The 15,483-nt window shown below is 48.8% G+C and overlaps 1 protein-coding gene across 12 annotated transcripts in view; it reads right to left on the minus strand.

The window, feature by feature from the left end:
- Nucleotides 1-12,287, minus strand: part of PARS2 (prolyl-tRNA synthetase 2, mitochondrial) — a 32,887-nt gene extending 20,600 nt beyond the window's left edge. For 3 of the 12 annotated variants that reach the window (XR_004423860.1, XR_004423863.1, XR_004423864.1), the window contains exons 1-2: nt 12,195-12,259; nt 25-142 (exon numbers count right to left, since the gene is read on the minus strand). Coding sequence is in view for 3 of the 12 variants with exons in the window: in XM_033114447.1 (XP_032970338.1) it covers nt 6,566-8,013; nt 8,226-8,352 (1,575 nt within the window). In the remaining 9 variants the exon portion in view is untranslated. The other 9 variants (XR_004423859.1, XR_004423862.1, XM_033114449.1 and 6 more) reach the window with 8 other exon arrangements.
- Nucleotides 12,288-15,483: the final 3,196 nt, after the last annotated feature.

The raw sequence follows: 15,483 nt of genomic DNA on the forward strand, positions 1-15,483 counted from the left end.
GGTTGGACATTGAGTAGTACGCACCTGCCAAGGCTCACCATGCGACCTTCATCCCCATCGCCCAGTCCTGTCGTGAGGCTCCTGGCAGGCCCGGTCATCGGCCAGCTTCTGCTCTCCCTTCAGTCCCTGCACCTCCCTCCAGCTGAGTGGGGGCAGAGGTGGGAAGGGGAGAAATGGGACTTAGAATGGCAGACTGTTAGATGTGAGGTAGGACCCCGGGGGCTGCTGACCTGCTGGGAGTAAGGGACTGCACTCAGAGCCTGCTTCATCTGTAAAATGATTCACTGTAACCACCTTGTAGGCATGTCCAGGGCACTTCTGTGCGGGTGCCACGGGCAGGGTGCCTGGTACCTAATTATTCAGTAACTGGCTCCTAAGCAGATTTATCCTGGCGCAAGCTATGCAGACTGGCAGCACTAGACCAGTGGTTCTCAACCAGAGCCAATTTTGCACCCCCGGGGACTTGCCAACATCTAGAGACATTTTTGGTTGTTACAACTTGGTGGGATGCTACTGGCATCTAGTGGGCTGAGACCAGGGGTGCTACTAAACGTCCTACAGTGCACAGGACAGTGCCCCCAAACAATGAATTATGTGGCTCAAATTGTCAATACTGAGTTTGAGAAATGCGGCCCCAAACCTCCCGGGTGAGCTCAGTGGGCAGGGGACAGATGGGGATTCGTCTGAGGGCCCAGGCCTGATGCATTAAGCTCAGGGCGTATGAGTGTGCTAATGAGTGGATGGATGAAGGAACTAATTAATGAGAACAAAAATAAACCAGAGTCCTGTTCCACAGCCCCACTTGCACACACACACACATCAGCAGTGGCGTTCCTGGGCCCAAGCTCAATGTGGCCACCTTACACCTCCTCCAGGAAGACTCCTGGCCTCCCAGCCCACAGGATCTGCCTCCAGGGGGTGGGGAAAGGGTCCTGAGTGCTCCCCGTCCTCGTCCTCGGGGAGGCCGGCACGGCAGGGCTCAGTGAGGGACAGACGGCCCAAGAGGCAGATGAGTTCCAGGTGGGGCACGTGGGCTTGGCCATAACCTGGTGCCTCTCAAGCCACCTATTCCTGCCTGAGACTCAAGCAGAACCAGAGTCAGAGCTCCCACATGGACTCAATACTCCCCCACCTCATTTAACAGATGGGGAAACTGAGGCCCAGAGAAGGAGGAGCAAGGGCAAGGCACCAGCATCCTTGGCATCCCTAACTTGAGGCAGAGCCCCTCCCACCACCCGGGGACTCCCTCCCTACAGGACCAGCGTGTGGCCCTTCCCAGGGCTGGAGTCAGGGATGGAGGTGGACCACCTGACTGCTGTCTGGTTACCTCGACTTGGGGCGGCAGCTGGAGAATTGGGTGGGGTGGTCCCTGAAGCCACCCCTGAAACACTGCTTGCTGAGAGTGCACAAGGGCAGGCAGGGAACTGAGAAAGGTTATGATGGCGATCAACACCGTTCTGGCACTGCCAACCGTGTACCGCAATTCTCTGATTTCATTCTAACACCCCACTCTCAGGTCTAGGATCCCAATTTTATAAACAAGGAGATGGGGACATGCAGGCTCACCCCTGGTGAGCTGTCAGAGCCAGGGTTTGAGTCCAAGCATCGCACTCCAGAGCCCACTGCCTCCTCTTGTGTTTCTTTCATTCTGTTGGCTTTACAAACATTTAACCAGCACCAACCAAGGAGATCAAGGCCCCTCTGCCTTCCAGGTCAAGCTGGTGAGTGGATGTCATAAATCTAACCCTGGGCCGGAAACTGCTCCAATGAAGAGAAATATACAAGCAAGGCTGTCCATGCCCCTATTGAGTCCCTGGTGGTTCCCCATTCCCTCATCAATACTTAGTGTGGCATCCAAGGCCCTGCAGGGGCTGGCCTCTCACCACCTCTGCAGCTTCCTCCTCCTCCTACCTCCTTAGCCCAGCCATCCTGGACATGTTTCAGCTACGGGGCAGGAGGGTGCAGTGGCTCAGAGTGTGGAATCTGGAGCCAGGCTGCCTGCTTTCCAAATCCAGCCCCACAACTCATTAGCTGTATGGCCTCAGGCACTTTGCTTAGGCACTGTGCCTGTTTCCTCATCAACATGAGCATGACAGTATCACCTACCTCATGCAGATGCTGTGAGGATTAAATGAATTATGTGAAGCCCACGTAACAGAGCTTGCCTCATACTGAGTGTTCAGTCTGACACGTTTTTATTCTTCAATCTTGCCATGCTCTTGCTTTGGGCCTTTGCATAGTCTGTTCCCTCTGCCTGGTACATTCTTACTCCCATTGGTCACCTTCCTCCATGCCCAAGTGTTTCTCCCTTTATTATTTATCTATCCCTTATTTAACACCTAGTCTTCAATCAGGCCTAGTTGCCTCCTCCAGGAAGCCCTCCTGGCCCCTTATCCCACATGTCCCATGGTCCCTGCACTATTAATACACTTCACCACACTGCATTGTACTTGTCTGTTTACTGGATGATTCCTCCCACTACTCTGTAAATTGAGTCAGGGACCCTGAACTACACACTTTTGTACTGCTAGGACCTAGCATAGCACCTACTTAACACATAGTAGGTGCACAATAAATAATTACTGACTGATGACATGGAGGAAAGAGTGATGAATTCTGACTAGATCAGGCGTGGAAGCCACCATACATGATAGATGTGGGCCATGAAGTTGAAGAAGGAATTGCAGTGAAGTGGGAGGGCCTTCAAGCAAAGGCAAGGAGCCTTGAAAAGGCACATTCCAGGGGTAGTGCGTATACTGGTCTGCCTCAGTAGTGACAGCTGCCACTCATGGAGCACTTCGGATATGCCAGACAGCGTTCCAGATGCTATGTGGACTGGCTCAATCCTCCCAACACCTCGAGGAGGCAAGTAGTTTTATTTTACTGAGACGTGTGGCACAGAGAGGGTAGGTAGCTTGCCCAAAGTCAGCTAGCTAGTGAAAAGTAGAGCCAGAACTTGATTTCAGGACTCCCTTAAACCCTTCAAGAGATATTAACAAGACTGGGTCCCTGCCTTCAAGGGGTTGGCAATAGACCCAGCAGCCCTTGCCTGCTCACTCCAAGTTTATGGTCAAGTCTTGGCATTCTGTGTCATGCAATGTCCCCAGCATGGGTAGAAGAATCCAGTCTGCAGAAACCCCTGCCAGAGCCCACAGTCGAATCTCCACAGCACCCAACACCCTACCTATGGGGCTCCTGTCAGTCCACGAGCTTTCTGGGTGAGCTTGAGCAGTAAGTTCTACCCATGTAAATGGGGCATCCTCAGTTAGCATGAACTGGTAAATGGCTCCTCCTCACTGTCCTGCTCCTACAGTTTTAATTAGCCAAGGGCCATTAAGCGTTCACCATGGAAGCTGATTAGCAGGCTTGAGAGCAGCTGATTTAACGGGAGGGTATAACATGCCTGCACCAAGGTGGTGTCTGAATGTGGGGAGCCTAAAGGTGCCACCCCCTTATGCTGGCCCACATGTACCATCCACCCACTTACTGCAAAGGGCTAACCGGCCTAGGTGCGGCCGGATGGCTCTGTTGATTAGAGCGCGAGCTCTGAACAGGGTTGCCAATTCAATTCCCACATGGGCCAGTGAGCTGCGCCCTCCACAACTAGACTGAAGAGAACGAGCTGCCACTGAGCTTCCGGAGGGACAGCCGGATGGCTCAGCTGGTTAGAGCGCGAGCTCTGAACAACAGGGTTGCCGGTTTGATTCCCACATGGGACAGTGGGCTGCGCCCCCTGCAACTAAAGATTGAAAACGGCGACTGGACTTGGGGCTGAGCTGCGCCCTCCACAACCAGATTGAAGGACAACAACTTGGAGCTGATGGGCCCTGGAGAAACTCATTGTCCCCCAATATTCCCCAATAAAATTTTTTAAAAAAATAAATTAAAAAAAAAAGGGGTGAATTGGCCTAATATAAAGGCAGCTGCCACTTACCAAGCACCTGCTCTGAGCCAGGCACTGCTGTCCCCATTTTACAAATGAGGCACAGGGAGTATGAGGAAGGTCAGACTTGCTCAAGGTCACATGGCTATCAAGTGGCCCAGGCTATCAAGTGGCCCACTCTAGTCTGGGTCACTGTGATGTAAGCCATTATTTTATTTATTACTATTTATGGTTTGTTATCTATTTAAAAATCTCCAAAGGCATCAACAGGTCTCTAACATAAAGCCTATGGTTGTTTTAACTATAAAAATTAAGAAGTCCTGCCATATCACTTACAAAGTTTATATATACAAGGTGTGATAAAAAAATATGGTGAATGTTTAAATAAAATGTATTACAGTGAAAGACACATTGCCATCAATCCCCCTCAAAACACTCCCCCTCGCTTCAAACACACTTATGCCTTTGTGCTTGCCACTTTCTGAAGCAGTTCTGGAAGTCCTCTTTGGTGAGTGTCTAGTTGCACTGTTGTTGCTGCCTCGATGTCCTGAATTGATTCAAAACGTTTTCCTTTCACGGTCGTTTTGGCTTTGGGGAAGAGCCAGAAGTCGCACGGTGCCAGATCCAGTGAATAAGGTGGATTAGGACACATCGTAACATTTTTATTTGACAGAAACTGCTATATACCAAAAGCGATGTATGACATGGAGTGTTGTCATGATGGAGGATGAAACTTGGCCCATTTCTCAGGCCATTTTCTATGCACATCATATCTTAAATGCTTGAATAAGCCCTTATAATATTCAGAGTTCACCATAGTGTTCCTGGGTACAAACTCAGCTCACACAATTCCATCAAGGACAAAAAACACAATTAACATCACCTTGATGTTACTCACACTCATACACAACCAGGTTATTAAAAGCAGAGAGTTCACATCAGTCTGATAATATACAACCGAAATTACACAAAGAAATGCTGAGCTACAAAGTGGGCTCAGAGAAGGCAACTACCTGCATATCAAGAGCTCTCAATCACTTTACACATAATTAGAATTATCCAGAGAGCTTTAAAATCCCCGACACCTGGCCACACTCCAGACCATAACAGAACCTCTGAGTGGGAACCAGGTGATTCCAAAGTGCAGCCAAGGGTAAGCTCACCTGCCTCACAGTCCAGCCTTTCTTGGTCTGCTCTCAGACTCCACATTCCCTGGCTTGCATGCTGGGCCCCAAGCTCCAGGGGTAGGCCTGGGAGTCATTAGGGGTTGGCATACGCATTCATTAGGAAACCTGCTGGTGCGTGCTTGGTGGTGGGGTTCCTCTGCAGTAACAGCAGTGGCAGTAACAAGCTGCCGGGCAGCTGTGTGGCAAGTGGAACAACTGGCCAAGACAGGACTGCAGGGCACTAGGAATCAGCCTAGGACCCTGGCCATAGGGAGCTGACCATCAACTACAAGAGGCTGGCCCACCAAACAAGGACAAAGCCATCCGGGCCGAACAGGAGAGCACTGGGGAGCCAGAGGGAAAACCACTTCCAGGAGCTGTCAGGCATGTTTTCCAGACGTGGTGGCTTTCAGCTTGCCCTCGATAAATTCCTGTTAGATTTGGCCATGTCGAGACCCTAATCTGGTGAACAGGAGCAATGGAAGCAGGTGACACTGCAGTGGTGGCTCAAGTCTGCTCCTAGGTTTCCACATAATTCAGGCAGAGACCTTAATATTCAGCCCTGTTGTGACTCTAGGATCCAACTCTGCACTGAGGACAAGGTCACCGTGGCACTTGAAGTCTGTTATACCTAATACTTGTGGAAAGAAATGTTTAGGACACTTTCCCAGCCACCCATTTTTTTTTCCCGAGTGGAGTGTAGAAATGGTAGAAAAGAAAGTCTCAAGACTGGAAGTCACTACACTATTTAGATGGCAGGTGTCACCGTTGTTTCAAATGAACATGCAAAGCTCGTCCCAATAGTTTGACTTTATTCAATTGATCCAACACAATCTCAGCGCAAAGCCACCGAAATAGAGCCAGGTCTTGGGGGGTGGATTGGGGGCCATTAGCTGATTATTTCAACTTTCTGTGTAGCTTAGACTAAGGAGGATCCGAGGAACCATGAACTGCTCATGGAACCAGCCCGTGACAGACGTCTCTTAAGAAATCTACAGATCTAGTTCCATCTTCTCATGTCACAGGTGGGTAAACAGGCCCCGGCAGGGGAGACAACATGTCCAAGTGGAGGAGGCTGGTGAGCCTGCTCCCAGGCCGTATGCAGCGAGTGGCTTGTGGCCAGGCTGTCGGAGCTGGAAGGGCCCTGGCCATCAGCCACTCCCATGCTACACATGGAAAACTCAGCTGAGAGAAGGGAAGTGACTCTCCCGAGGGCCAAGACGAGAACTCTGCTCTTTCTTGCCTCTCTGCCTCCTACCAAAAGCTTCCACACCGGAATATAAGAGGAATGGTATATGGCAGTATGGCGGGTCCAGAGAAAGGGGCCAAGTTAACGACTTTAAATACAAATAGTTTGAACAAACTACTGGGTAAAAATCGGTTTCCCTACCATATTCTCACCTTCCATGAGCTTCCCTGTTTCTGCAGAGATGAGGCCCAGAAAGGAGCAAAGGAAAAGGCAGCGTTAGAATGAACTCCAAGGCTGAGAGATGGGACAGGGGTGGGCTGGGGGCATCTAGACAACCTGTACTTGGCTCAGTAATTCCACGACTCCTTCTGTGGTGAGGAAGACCACCTCCCCAGTGTTCTGGCACCAAACCTCAAAGTGGGCGGGGTCCTCCAGGGCCCTCTTGCCAGCGATGATCACAAAGGGGTAGCCAAATTTGTTGGCGTCCTTCAGTCTGTTTCCAATGGTCAGGTGGGTCCTGTCGTCCAGCAGGATATCCCCTCGCAGCTGTGGCACCGCCTCTGTGATGTGGTCGTACAGGTGCCCTGTGAGCTCCACGGCCACCTCCTCCCTACTGCCCTTCTTTGGGGGGATGAGGCAGACTTGGTAAGGGGCCAGAAGGCCGGGCCAGCGAATGCAGTCTTCTGTGGAGAGCACCTCGATGGCAGCCGCCAAGATCCGCGTCACCCCCAAGCCATAGCACCCCATTTCAGCCAGGGACGGTTTGCCGTGGACGTTGATAAACTGGGCATTGAAAACGGAGGAGTACTTGGTGCCCAGGTAAAACGTGTGCCCCACCTCGATGCCTTTGGTTTCGGTCAGTGGTCCCTGGCAAGCAGGGCAGTTCTTTTGTGACAAGTCTAGTGTCTCCAGGTTGGCTGAGAAGCTGCAGCTGTGACAGACTACAAACCGGTCCTCTCCGACATCCACGGGCAGCTGGAACTCATGAGACATCGTGCCCCCGATGCTACCCACGTCGGCCTGGACCTTGACACAGCGCAGCCCCAGCCGGTCAAACAGGCTGTCATAGGCCTCACACACCAGGCTGTAGGTCTGCCGGGCGGCCTCTGGGGAGCAGTCAAAGGTGTACATGTCCTTCATGTAAAACTCTCGGCCACGGAGAAGACCAAAGCGGGGCCTGGGCTCATCCCGAAACTTCCTTGTCACCTGGTACAGCAGGAACGGAAGCTGCTTGTAGGACAGTGTCTTCTGGGAGGCGACCATCGCTGTGATGGCTTCCTCGTGAGTTGGGCCTAAGCAGTATTCCTTGCCGTGTCTGTCTCTAAGTCGTAGCAGCTCCTTGCCCATCAAGTCCCACCGGTTGGTGGCTCGCCAGAGCTCTGCCGGGCTGAGACTGGGCATGTTGACCTTCTGCCCCCCAATGCCCTGCATCTCCTGGTCTATGACCCGCACCAGCTTCTCCATGGCACGGACGGTGTACGGCAGGAGGTGGTAACAGCCAGAGCTGGCGGGGTGGATCAGGCCGACCTGCAGCATCAGCCGCTGGCTCTTACAGGTCAGGTCACCAGATCTGTCCTCCAGGGAGAGCACCTGGTCTTCCCGAAGGTTCTGGGGCTGGAACACTCGGGACATCACCACGCGCTTCCCTCTCCCTGGGGCACAGTGGTGAAACCTGCAGGAAACATTCCTGGAGAGCTGGTGGCTGCAGGTGGCCAGTGCTCTGAATCTTGTCAGCAGCCCTTCCATGACACCCCGGCACAGAGAAGCACTTGTGCCTGGAGAAAAATGAGTCGTGCACAAATAAGTGTTAGCTGTCTTCTGACACCATGAAGTAGCCAGCTCAGTCGGGTCTCCAACAAACTTCTAAGACAACCATTGATTCTGCAGATGCAAATCCTTTCATTTCTAATTTTCTAGCATATCCAAGTACTACTTCTATTACTTCTTACTGCCATGTTAAAAAAAAAATCAGTATTTTCCCACTTACAAAAAAATATAACAGCACTCTGCGGAGAGACGTGAATGGGTGGCGACTGCACCCTGCACTCTGGAACCAGGCGGCCTGGATTCCAGCTGAGCGTCCCGCTGATGGCGCCCTGTGTAGCTTGGGACATGTGACTTAACCCCTCTGTGCTCAGTTTCTTCTTCTCTTAAATGGTAATACAGTAGGATCTACCCTGTAGGTTTACTGTAGGAATTTAGAAGAGTTATAAAAAGTTATCAGAACAATAGCTGGCACATTCTATGAGCTCAATTGATGTTTGCTATTGTTATTAAAGAAAACTGGGGAAAAACAGAAACAAAAAGGAAAGGAAAGCAACTACAAATCTCGGCCCAGAGACAACTGCAGCTGACGATCCCTTGTTTCTTTTGCCAGCCCTGTCCTTTGCCCACCCCACTTAAATGTCAAACGTTGTGTGCTTCTTCTTCTCACACACACACACACACACACACACACGTGCAGGCCCTGGTCAGGCCACATGCTAATGATTCCATGTCAACATCTCCACTCTGTCCGTGTCTCTCAAGCTTCAGACCTCCTGGAGAAGACTCTGCATTTCAAAGTCAGCACCTTCCCCCCAAACCCCCCCCCCCCCAGTGCAGCCTATCTCTCTGAATGGCACTGCAAGCCACCCTTCGCCCAAACCAGAAACCTGGGCTCACATTCACCTTCACCCCCATGCCCCACATACACCAACCCTCTTGGCCCTGTCATTTCTACCCCTTTACTTGCTGTTGTTCAATCTGTCCCTTCTCTCCCCCTCCACAGCCTGCACCCAGGTCCCGGCCACCAGCATCTCACCCGACGACTGCCAACAGCCTCCTCACTGGGCTCCCAGCTTCCGTCCCCTCCCTCCTCCAATCCAGTCTCCATGCTGCAGCCATAGGGGCACTTCCAAAACACAAACGATAACAGATTGTCTTGCTTAAAGTTCTCCAACAGCTTCCTGCTACCCTTAGAATTAAGTCGCAGCTTCTGATCTTCACGGTGCCCACGGCCCCACGTGAGCTGGCTGCTGGTCCCCTCCGGCCTCGTCTAACCATTGCCCTCTCCGTGCTCCAGCTGTGCCATGACTTTTCAACACAGTCAGCTTTGCAGGCCAACATCTACGCATGCTCCAGGCTCAGGGTTACCATCCTGTCCTCCAGGACGCCTTCCTTCCCTGTCCCACCTCCCAGAGACCAGCTGCTCCTGCAGCAGTCCATGTGTCTCCAATCACACACCAATCACTCTTTGGAATGACTGCTCACTGGGCAGTCCATCTTCCCCCAGGCACTCTGCTCTGTGTGCGCAAGGACCACGTCTAATTTGCTCTCCACTCAGCACACAGTAGGGGCTTACTAGACACTGTCTAATGAATGAACACGTAGGTATCTCTATTTTACCAAACATTCACACATTTCTAATGGCAGTACAACATTTCGCTGATTGACTATGTTGAGAACGATTCTCCTACTACCAGAGAGTAGTTGGTTTTCTCCTTTATACATAATCTACAAAGAACAGAAGGCTTTATATATATATATATTTGGGAGAGGATTTTCAGGAATGGAATTACTGAGTCAAAGGGTATAAACTTTCAAGGTTTTTAATTTATGTGGTCAAATTTAGTGAGCACCTCTGATTTTCAGTATATTCCATAGAGCAAAACTCTCCTGCAGTACGCTGAGAATGGCTTACGGATTTCTCTCAGCTCTGGAAAGCTGGAATCCCCAGGTGGTCACCCCCAGCTTTCAGCCTCAAGTCCTCCAGCTGGTCCTCTCCCAACTCAGGCAGCTTCATCCATTTTCCCTGTGCACTGTACAAATATCATCATTTCCTGTGTGGCCTATGACCTAAAAAAGGTTGGGAGGCACTGTTACAGCATGCTAGTGTGACTGCACAGAGAAGTGTGGGCCCTGGAGGCAAGGCACATGTGGTTCACACCTGCCTCCACTACTGGAGGTCCCACCTCAGGCCAGTGGCCCAAGCCAGAAATGCCTTCACCTTTGGCTCCTCCTAAAGCCAATGAGTCTTTCTCCATGATTACTCTCAGGTCCACCCCCTTATTTCTGTCCCTTATGGCCTCAACCTTGGGTTAGCCCCTCGATGCCACTTGCCACATTACAGGCGACCAGCGGTTCTGAAACTTAAGTGAGCATCAGAATTACCTGGTGTGCTTGTTAAAACACTGATTGTGGAGCCTCATCCTCAGAAACTCTGATTCAGTAGGTCGGTACAGGCAGAAAAGCTGTATTTCTTACAAGTTCCCCGGTGACGCTGATGCTGCTGAGCCCGGGGCCACCCTGGGAGGACCACCCTGGGAGGACCACCCTGGGAGCACCACCGCAGAAGCCCAACTGTTCACCCATTCTGAGTTAGACTGTCAACTCCATGCAGGCAGTAACCATGTTTATTTCATTCCAAGTTGTGTCTGCAGCATCCAGAAGGGTGCCTGGACACAGCGGACACTCACAAATGTCTATCAGTGAGTAAGCAGAATGATTCTGAACCCGGCCATCCAGTCTCCATATAACAGATATTTCGATCTGATCACTCCCCTGTTTATAATCCACTAATGGCTCCCCATAATTTTCTCAAAATGGTACCAAAGCCTCTTTATATTTTTACCCCAACACCCTTCTTTCAGCTTCTTATTCTACTTCGCCCCTAACATACCCCAAATGGCTCATCATTCCAGGAACAGGCAAACTTCTCCCCAGCAACTCCAATTCATCAATCAAGGTTCACTTATTGCAAGAAGCCTTCTCCAACACTTCCAAACAGAGATAGTCACTTCCTTTTCTGTGTTCCCACTGCAAACACCTCTTTCTACAATACTGTACTGGAATAATTTTCAAACACGTTTTTGAGAAACTGCTGTGTGCCAGGCATTGGGAGTGAACAATGTTTCATGCCCTATTCCCCCGTTAAACTATGAATTCCTGAGGTTTTCTGCATTTTTAGATTTCAGGGCCTAAGACAATGCCTAATATTTAGGCTGTTCTTGTTTGTCGATCAAACATATTAGTAAATGAAGAGCAAAGTGAAGGGGTGCAATGGGAAATTATCTGGATAATTTAAATAAGAGCCTTAAACCCTCTGTCCCTAGCCCCAAATGTGTACCCGTCCTCAGACCCCTCAGCTTACCCCAACAGGAGAATAATTATATTATCTCAATTTTTCCACAGACAATACCTTGAAAGCAATATAGTAACTAATGAGTCCTGCACCTCAGACTCTGGAAAAGAGCTTCTGAGTCATTCAGTAAATTTTTATAAAGCATCTACTCTGTCTTTCCAACACAGGCCTTTTTTTTTTTAAGGTTCTCTGACTCACAATGGCCATGCAATCCGAGCAGGAAAGCTGTGCATAAAGTGCTTGTAACGGGCTCGGTATAGAGTGTTTGCTATTATCATTATGCCCAATTCACAGAAAAGGGAGGCTCAGAGATGTGAAATCATTGTGTCGTGCGGCATGGCAGAGCATAGGGCCACAACTGTAGGCTAAGTCCCTGCTTCCAATTCCCACGGAGTCTCCAATCACGGACCATGCTTCAAAACACAGCAATGGAACCCTAGACCTATTTCTATGAATTGGCTCGGCCTTCACGGGCTGCGTGACCCGGTCAAATGACTTTTCCGACCTCAGTTTTCCCATAAGTAAAATGGAAACGTTGACTCAGCCACCAGGTGATCCCTGAGGGTCTATATCCAGGGCTGTCACTTCTAGGAAAACCTGTGCTACAACAACCTGAAGTAGAGAAGGAAGTCCTGCCCTCAAGTTTTCCGCTGAGGAAATTGAGACTAGAAGAGCCTTCTCCAAAAGTTTAAGTGACTTAACACCGCCCCAACCCAAGGACGGGATGCACATGGGAAAGCGAACACCAGCATCCAGGGTCTCCGCGCCCAGAGCCCACTCTTCGCTCCATCGCCCCCTGCCAATCCCTCAACCCTCGCTGTCACCCACACTCACCAATTGCTGTTCCGCAACCCCGGCGACCGCCACGCCGAGCTAACGCTCCTGCGCCAGGGGAGGGGGTGTGTGTGTGTGTCTACTAAAGCTCCGCCCCCTGCCCTTCTAGCCAATCACAAAGCCGCGTTTACGGGGACAAGCCCACCCCACTGTAGACACCAGTAAGAAATGTTCCGGAAGCTTAGCCAGGGAGAGAGAACCCAGCTCTCTCCAAGATCACAGATTGGCCTGGGCCTCAATGAGTAAATCAACGTTCCGGAAGTGCCCTCTAGGATTTAGGGAGGTGTAACTCTATGATCAAAGCCGATTTTCCGGGTTCTGAGTCTAGTGTTCACGCCTACTGCCTGGGCTCGCCCCGCTATCGCGATAGAACAGCTGGCCAAGTGTAACCATGACAACAGTGGGCAATACAGTTTCCAATCTACCCTATTATTTTACAGGCTTTCAATTTAAATAAATTTAAAATTTTTAAACAATTGGAAAAAGTCACCTTTATTACAAAACCCAAGACAGCCTTTATGCCACTAAATAAAACTTTCACTCACAAAATATTTTTTGAGCTGCTACCATGTACCGGCCACTGTTGTAGGAACTGGGAATACTGAACAAAACAGACAAAATTCTCTGGATTTAATGTAGCTCATATTCTAGTCAATAAACCAATACAGTGAAGCTTAAGGGGAGGCTAAAGAACTCAGTAATAAGAGAAGTTGTATTTTAATGCAATTAATTTAAAAAAGTAATGCAAGAATCCATGGTGAACAACTTATCAAAATTTTATATAAAGACAGGATCCACCAGTCAGATGCTGTTAAATACTATAGAGAAAAATTAGTTGGGGAAAGGAACAGATTGGAGGTCAAGTGGTTGTGATTTAAAATAGAATGATCAAGGGCCAGCAGGTTGCTCAGACGTTGGAGCTCCGTGCTCCTAACTCCTAAGGCTGCCGGTTCGATTCCCACATGGACCAGTGGGCTCTCAACCACAAGGTTGCCAGTTTGATTCCTCGACTCCTGCAAGGGATGGTGGGCTGTGCCCCCTGCAACTAGAAATGGCAACTGGAGTTGGAGCTGAGCTGCGCCCTCCACAGCTAAGACTGAAAGGACAACAACTTGACTTGGAAAAAAGGCCTGGAAGTACACACTGTTCCCCAATAAAGTCCTGTTCCCCTTCCCCAATAAAATCTTTAAAATAAAATAAAATAGGATGATCAAGACCTGGAATAAGATTTTTACTGATATATCCCTTTGGGCAAGGGAAGTAAGAGAAAAAATAAACATGTGGGATTACATCAAACTAAAAAGTTTTTTCACAGCAAAGGAAACCATCAATAAAACAAAAAGGGATCCTAGTGAATGGGAGAAGATATTTGCCAATGACATATCTGATAAGGGGTTAATATCTCAAATTTATATAAAAAAAAAAAACCTCCCACATCTCCAAAAAAGCAAACAACCCAATTGAAAAATGGGCAGAGGACATGAAGAGACATTTTTCTAAAAAGGACATGCAGATGGCAAACAGACATATGAAAAAATGCTCAACCTCACTAATCATTAGAGAAATGCAAATAAAAACCACAATGAGATACCACCTCACCCCAGTCAAAATGGCTATCACCAATAAATCAACAAACAAGTGCTGGTGAGGATGTGGAGAAAAGGGAACCCTCATGCACTGTTGGTGGGATTGCAGATTGGTGCAGCCACTATGGAAAACAGTATGGAGGTATCTCAAAAATCTGAAAATGGAACTACCTTATGATCCAGCAATTCCACTCCTAGGTATCTATCCAGAGAAATCCAAAACTTTAATTCAAAAAAATTTACGCACCTCTATGTTTATTGCAGCACTATACACAATAGCCAAGACATGGAAACAACCGAAATGCCCATCAGTAGACGACTGGATTAAGAAACTGTGGTACATTTACACAATGGAGTATTACGCAGCCATAAAGAAGAATGAAATCTTACCATTTGCAACAACATGGATGGATCTAGAGAACATTATGTTAAGTGAAATAAGTCAGACAGAGAAAGACACATACCATATGATCTCACTTATGTGCGGAATCTAAAGAAAAGAATAAATGAATGAACTAATCAGAAACAGTCTCAGAGACATAGAGGAAAAAGCGAGGATTGCTAGATGGGGGAGTGGGGATAAGGGGGAAGGTGAGGGGATTAGAAAGCACAGTCGGTAACCACAAGATTGCCACGGGGAAACGAAAGTCAATTTGGGGAATGTAATCAATAATGTTGTAAAGATTTTGTAGGGTATCCGATGGACACTTGTCTCGTTAAGGAGACGACCTCAGGGATGATGTAGATGCCTGATCACTGCACTGTACACCTGAAGCTGAAGCTGAAAAATAATGAATGTTAACTACAATTATATATATATATATATATATATATATATATATATATACACACACACACATATATATATATATTTATAACAAGTGGAGTACAGCATTAGGAACAGAGACAGTGGGAATGTAATGGCTGTGTGCGATGTCAGAGGGATAGTGGATGGGGGAGGGGGTTGTCACTGTGTGAGGGATATAAATGATAAATGTCTAACTATTACATTGTTTTGTGCACCTGAAACTAATTTTAAAAAATGTTAAAAAAAATAAAACAGGATGATCAAGAAAGCCTCATTGAGAAGGTGACATTTTAGCAAAGACCTGAACTGATGACAGAGCCTTGCAGATATCTGAGGGAAGAACGTTCCAGACATTGGGAACAACAAGTGCAAGTGTGCTGAGGTAGGAGCTGCATATCATATAACTCTATTTGAGTAATAACAGCTAGAGTTTATTGAGTGCTTAAGACGTACCGGACCCAATGCAATGCATTGGTGATTCTGATAGTGACCGCAAGAATCTCTCAGCCTGCCCAGGATCTGCCAGGAACAACACGGTGTGATCAGTGATGTAATGGGGGCTGAGTAACCTCTGCTGGGAGGGTCGAGAAGGAGGGCTTCACTGAGGAGGTGAGCTTGGAGCTGAGCCTGAAGGATGAGTGGGGTTCACCAGGACAAGAATGGCAATGGAGTGGAGAACGTCCAGGCAGTGGGAAAAAACACTCACAGGCGTGGAATCAGAAATGATGAGCGGATATGAGGGAAGCATGGTGACTGGGAGGGTTTATATCTTCATTTCCCACCACTCTTAACACAGTGCTTGACTCACAGGCCAAAGCAGTGGTTCTCAACTTTGACGACACTAGAATTCCATATGCCCCCAGCTCTAGCCCCGAAATGCTGGTTATTGATCTGG

This window comes from Rhinolophus ferrumequinum, chromosome 9, assembly GCF_004115265.2.
Source record: "Rhinolophus ferrumequinum isolate MPI-CBG mRhiFer1 chromosome 9, mRhiFer1_v1.p, whole genome shotgun sequence".
NCBI lineage: Eukaryota > Metazoa > Chordata > Mammalia > Chiroptera > Rhinolophidae > Rhinolophus > Rhinolophus ferrumequinum.